Source organism: Salvia splendens, chromosome 8 (assembly GCF_004379255.2).
Source record: "Salvia splendens isolate huo1 chromosome 8, SspV2, whole genome shotgun sequence".
Taxonomy (NCBI): Eukaryota; Viridiplantae; Streptophyta; class Magnoliopsida; order Lamiales; family Lamiaceae; genus Salvia; species Salvia splendens.
The window spans coordinates 23,706,660-23,713,155 of NC_056039.1; the positions used below are offsets into that span (position 1 = coordinate 23,706,660).

Here is a 6,496-nt window from a genome sequence, read left to right on the forward strand (position 1 = left end):
CTGCACCTTGCCATTTTTGCACTTTTTTCTGTCTTTTTCTATAATTTATCAACAAACACGTCAAAAATACCAAATGTATAATATATGCAATTTCAAATCATAATTTGCATGATTGACATTTAAAACAAGTCAAATCTAGTTATTAAAAACATGTAAAATCCGTGTTTGTCTAGAGGGAATAAAATAGAGATAAAAATATTTTTATTTTTAGTAATGAATCATATTGATTGAAACAAACCGAAAAAAGAAATTGAGTCATTTTCAGTAGGACTAAGGGAGTAATAGTCACTCCGCCTATGAAATATCCACTTTGTTTTTTTTCCTATTTTCGATGAATGAAACCTACTTTTCACTAACCCATTTCAATTATATTTTGTTATAAGACTAATACTTCTTCCGTCCTAAGGTAGTTGATTCATTTTTTTTGCCAAAAACTTTATTATGTCTTCATTTCTTTTACTTTATTCTCTTCATTTTAACTTTAACATATCAATTTTTTAAATCTCGTGGCAAATAAAAAATGTACAACTACATTGGGACAGAGGAAGTACATAAATGTGGAATTCATATTTTATTAACTTTTTTTATTCACTTTTCTTCATATTTTTAAAACCCGTATCGTATCAAATGCTGACAACATTTTGCGGACGAAAGAGATAATTTATATTTTCAGCACCATGAAGCTAATACTCCCTCCGTCCCAAGGAAGATGACCCCTTCCTTGGGCGGCACGAGATGTTATGCATTTTTATTTTGTGTATTAAATGGAGAGAGTAAAGTAAGAAAGAGAATAAAGTAGAGATAAAATATTTCCATTTTAAATAATAAGTCGTCTTGGTTGAAACAAATTAAAAAGGAAAATGAATCATTTTTAGTGGGACGAAGAATATTATTATCATACCATATTTAATGTGCAAAATTATCCCTATTAAAGTTGAAGACAGATGGGAATGAGCTAAAAGTGAAGGGCATATCCGTCCACACGGTACAGTTGCAGTAAAAGCAGCCAGCTACATCCTCCATCGGTCTGACGGTGTCGTGGGCACCACAACCCACCGATTGAAATCATCACAATCCAACGGCTCTGATCTTCACAATCATGAATTTGGTGTTTAAAACACGAGGGCGGGCACTTGACACACACTATCGTCAAGAGAGAGAGAGAGAGAGAGAGATAACAGAGCAGCAAAAGAGCAACACGCATTTTCCTCTACTTCAACGCTTCAAAGGTACTCCTATATCTCAAAGATTCGATTTTTGATCCATGTTTTGCCGAAAGATTCGATTTTTATTTCGTTTGAGATGAAAAGGTTGAATTTTGTTTGGATTTGATCTATGCAGCAAGTTTCCTTTTTAGTTTGGGTCTTGTCGTAAGGTGAAGATCTGGCAATTTAAGCTTCCCATTGATTTTGATACATGGATCTGCAAATTGCTTATTTCAATTATGCTTGTATTAGTAGTCGATCGATGTTTCTTGATTTGCTAAGTATGGATTAACCAAGTTCACTTCTTATCATCTGGTTCAAGATTTGTGTACTTGTGTTTTCAATTTAATTAGATCTTAATCGGACCAATATGATTTGGGGCTTGTTTATTCTACTGGTGTTTACTAATATACAGATCACTTTTTGGTTGATCATATCCACTACATATATCGAGGAGCCATTTGCCTGTTGAAAACTGCTAAAAACTGATTTTATTAGATTTGTGGTAATATTTGGTAGCTTAGTCCAAATGATGTTGCATCATCTGAGATCCAATTTTTCATCTATTCCTAAGTATGATCTTGCATTATCTGGATTCGATCTTGATCACATCCGAATATCTTTTATGAGGTTCCCTTGATCGTATTTTAGTGCAAGACTTTGTTATTAGAGTTTGGATTCAGTGTTAATTACTTTTCAATTTCTCGTATGTTTAAAGTGAAATTATGCTCTTGAATTTGGGCTTTTGGTATTCATATGTATGGCTATGTTGATGATCTTGTGATTCTTTTCTTGTCTTCAGATAACAATAAGCGATGGCAGAAGCAGAGGATATCCAGCCCCTCGTTTGCGACAATGGAACCGGTATGGTCAAGGTAATCTCAATTTCCTTGACCTAACACACCTGTTTGCTGATTACCTTTTCAATTTATTTTTTTGTGATTTGATTGTCTTAACTTATTATGTTGTTGATCTAAATATATCAGGCTGGATTTGCTGGGGATGATGCTCCAAGAGCTGTCTTCCCTAGTATAGTGGGGCGCCCTCGTCACACTGGTGTCATGGTTGGTATGGGCCAAAAGGATGCCTATGTGGGTGATGAGGCTCAATCCAAGAGAGGTATTTTGACACTGAAATACCCAATCGAGCATGGAATTGTCAGCAACTGGGATGATATGGAGAAGATTTGGCATCATACCTTCTACAACGAGCTTCGTGTTGCCCCAGAAGAGCACCCAATCCTCTTGACTGAGGCCCCTCTCAACCCAAAGGCCAATCGTGAAAAGATGACTCAGATCATGTTTGAGACCTTCAACACCCCTGCTATGTACGTTGCCATTCAGGCAGTTCTCTCTCTCTATGCCAGTGGACGTACAACGGGTGAGGAAATAGAAGAAATTATTTGATATTTATAAAAGTGGAATATCTTGATTGTTTGCTCTATCCTAACCATGCTCAAATTCTTTATTGTGTGCAGGTATTGTTCTCGACTCTGGGGATGGTGTCAGCCACACAGTTCCGATCTACGAAGGTTATGCTCTCCCCCACGCGATCCTGCGTCTTGACTTGGCTGGACGTGATCTAACCGACAGCCTCATGAAGATCCTCACAGAACGTGGCTACATGTTCACGACTACAGCAGAGCGGGAAATTGTGAGGGACATAAAGGAGAAACTTGCCTACATTGCTCTTGACTATGAACAAGAGCTCGAGACTGCAAAGACGAGCTCCGCTGTGGAGAAGAACTACGAGCTGCCTGATGGACAGGTGATCACCATTGGAGCGGAAAGATTCAGATGCCCTGAGGTCCTCTTCCAGCCCTCGATGATAGGGATGGAAGCGGCGGGTATTCATGAAACCACGTACAACTCGATCATGAAGTGTGATGTCGATATCAGGAAGGATCTGTATGGAAACATCGTCCTCAGTGGTGGGTCAACCATGTTCCCGGGCATTGCTGACCGTATGAGCAAGGAGATCACAGCCCTTGCCCCGAGCAGCATGAAGATCAAGGTGGTCGCTCCACCAGAGAGGAAGTACAGTGTGTGGATCGGAGGCTCCATCCTGGCTTCTCTCAGCACCTTCCAGCAGGTATGGTTACAACGTTCGAATATATTCCCATTAACTTGTTTAGATTTCAGCTTCATTGATTAAATCTAAATCATGTTTTTGTGATTGCAGATGTGGATTTCCAAGTCTGAGTATGATGAGTCCGGCCCATCAATCGTGCACAGAAAATGCTTCTAAACCAAAAGTCGCCGTCCTCGTAAGATTGTTGATGCTTTGCTATTTTTTCCCTTATTCCTTTTCCTTTCATCTGAGTCTTTACTATTATTAAGATTTGAAAAATTTACTAAAATCATTTTGAAAATTTCCCTCTTCCAATATTACTTTGTAGAAGAGTTGTGTATTATGGTTTGAGTTGGCAGATGTTTCATAGTATTTATTTATCATGTGTTTGTTGATTAGTAGCAAATCTACTGCTGTAATTTTTATAAGTTTGTAATGCCATACCGAAACTTTGGATTTTTGATTTCACAATTTTACTTTCCTACTTGGAAAATTATCGTGTCACCTCATTTTTTAGTTATAGTTGTTGAATACTCCACTATATATCACAAGTCAAGGTTAACCATAACTGATGGGGTACGGACTAAACAAGCCCAACAGCAATGACGGCCCATCAGCCCGAAACCCAAGGAAGAGTATGAGTTCGGCATGACCAAAGAGTTCGGATGAGTTCGGCATTACCAAAGAGTTCGGCCTCAGCCTACAGCTCGGTAAAAGCCAACCAATCAAGCTCTGCTCTCAGGTCGGCATCAAGCTCTACTCTCAGATCGGCAACCAAAGCAGTTCGGTCTCAGTATTCGACCGAACAAGGAGTTAGTGGACCCATGCAGGATTTCCACAACTTCCAACACACCCACTACCACGTGGCGTCAACTCAGGCCACGATCTTAGGCCATGACCTACACGACATCCACGACCTAGAGTGATGATGTAAGCCACGATCTTAGTTCAATGTATAAATAGAACTTAGATCTGGTAGAAAAGGGTTAGAATCTCTCTAGAGAAATAATCATATAGCAAGTCTGTGTTGTAAGCTGTATTTCGCAGATCAAGCAATACAAACCTGCCCCCATTTCTCCCCGTGGACGTAGATTTACCTCAGTAAATCGAACCACGTAAAATTCTCTGTGTCGTAATTTATTTTTACGAGCATTCATCATCATCAAAAATTCGCCGATTCATCACTGGCGCCGTCTGTGGGAAACAGAGAACAAAATTTGTGATAAAGCGAATTTTTGATCCATTTTTTCCACCCAAAAAATGCATACCAGATCGCAGAGTACCCGTATTCCTGCCCGTGAGAACCAGGAGGAAGCCAATCCATCCCATAGGTCGGGAAAACAGCCTAGGGATAAATCCACCACCAGTTCTCATGGTGGAGGAACAAGCCGCTCCAAAAGCCGTCACACCGAGTCTTCCCAGCAGCCCGATTTGAACGAGGCTGTCAAGCTGTTTTTGGCGGAAAAGCAGGAGGAATTCTTAACCTTCCTGCAAAAAAGCCAAAAGCAGCCGGGGACAAAAACGGCGGATTCTCCCTCTCCCTCCATACGAGACAGTCACTACCGCAGTAGTGTCATGTCTTCCAGAAGAAAGAATCCTCGGTACCGGAATCACAGGAGAACTCCATCTCCTCCATACCGAAGAAATGTCGGGTTCGCCATGTACGGAGTATTGAGGACTCCGTTCTCGGACGATATTACCCGAACTCCCCTTCCACAGAACTACCGAACTCCGTCGATAACCTATGACGGACTCGTGGATCCTCATGACTTCCTGGGACGCTATCAGTATAATATGGCGAACCAAGGTCTCAATGAGGTCCATATGTGCAAGCTGTTCCCCGAGCTGCTCATCGGGAACGCCAGAAGGTGGTTCGACAGCCTTCCTCAAGGCAGCATTAGATCCTACCGAGATCTGATGGATGCTTTCCACAGGAGGTTCTTTCAGAAAGCGGAAGCCCGAAATACTTCGGCTCAGCTGCTTTCCATACGTCAAGGTCGCGACGAAAAGATCAGCGACTTCCTGACGAGATTCCATAAGGAATGCCTACAGGTAGATAATCTCAATGATCTACTTGTCATTTCGGCATTCCAAAATGGAATCCTGCCCGGAGCTCTCTACAGAAAGCTCGTGGAGTGCGGTCCGCAAACAGCTCAAGAGATGTGGGACCTTGCGGACAAGTTTTCTCGTGCCGATGAGGCAGACCGTCGAAAACGGTCTTTAGACAGCTCATCTAGAGAAGACAAAAAGAAGCCCGGTCATAGCGATCAGAGGCATCCTCGCCGAACACCTTCTCCACTAAAGGAGAGATAGCGGTCATCCGAGGTGATCGAAAAAGAGCAAGTGTGTTCGCAGATTGCGCTTAAAAGTGCCGAGCAATCAGTTCGGCACCATCAAGCATAGCAATCACAGCAGCCGGAATCAGAGGCCGGCGAAATGACCGAAGTCACACCGGAGCCGAACTACATCTGGCCGAAGAAAGAAGAGAATTGGCCTGCATAAAAGCAGCCAAGTACAAGGAGCAAGTAGCCCGGTATTACAACCAAAGGGTGAAGAAGCTGCAATTTCAAGTGGGAGATCTCGTCTTGAGAAACAACGAAGTAAGCCGAGCAGAAAAGCTGGGCGAACTCGAGCCCACATAGGAAGGTCCATATCGGGTGTCAGAAGTCCTCGGCAAAGGGTCTTAAAAATTGACTCACGCGTCAGGAGCACAAGTACCCCGAACATGGTACGTTTCCAACCTCAAGAAGTTCCATTTGTAAGAGACAGTCCGGTCAGTCAGTCTTATGTGTTTTCTTTGTTTTTTACTTGTTCTTGTCTCTACGTGCGTTGTGTCTGTCTATGTGAGTGTCGTCTCTTACAAATAAAACTGAGGTATCTCGTTCTTCAAAGGCTGATCCCCTTTTTAGAACATACAAGCCAACGATTGTGCGTCAAAGCTTCTAAAGAGGATACAAGACCACAATTCAGCTTAAACAAGCAGTTCGTCTGAAACGAGCTGCAACAAGCCCACGATTGTGCGTCAAAGCTTCTAAAGAGGATACAAGACCACAATTCAGCTTAAACAAGCAGTTCGTCTGAAACGAGCTGCAACAAGCCCACGATTGTGTGTCAAAGCTTCTAAAGAGGATACAAGACCACAATTCAGCTTAAACAAGCAGTTCGTCTGAAACGAGCTGCAACAAGCCCACGATTGTGTGTCAAAGCTTCTAAAGAGGATA

The 6,496-nt window shown here is 42.0% G+C and overlaps 1 protein-coding gene across 2 annotated transcripts; it reads left to right on the forward strand.

The window, feature by feature from the left end:
- Positions 1-1,127: 1,127 nt before the first annotated feature.
- Positions 1,128-3,768, forward strand: LOC121744458 (actin-7). 2 transcript variants are annotated; one of them, XM_042138001.1, is made up of 5 exons: positions 1,128-1,229; positions 2,008-2,080; positions 2,192-2,585; positions 2,683-3,296; positions 3,387-3,768. In XM_042138001.1, the coding sequence occupies exons 2-5, from the start codon at positions 2,021-2,023 to the stop codon at positions 3,450-3,452; spliced, it is 1,134 nt and encodes a 377-aa protein (XP_041993935.1). In that variant the 5' UTR covers positions 1,128-1,229; positions 2,008-2,020; the 3' UTR covers positions 3,453-3,768. The 2 variants fall into 2 exon arrangements, with proteins under 2 accessions (XP_041993935.1, XP_041993936.1); XM_042138002.1 differs by lacking the exon at positions 1,128-1,229 and adding an exon at positions 1,255-1,375.
- The last annotated feature ends 2,728 nt before the right edge of the window (positions 3,769-6,496 follow it).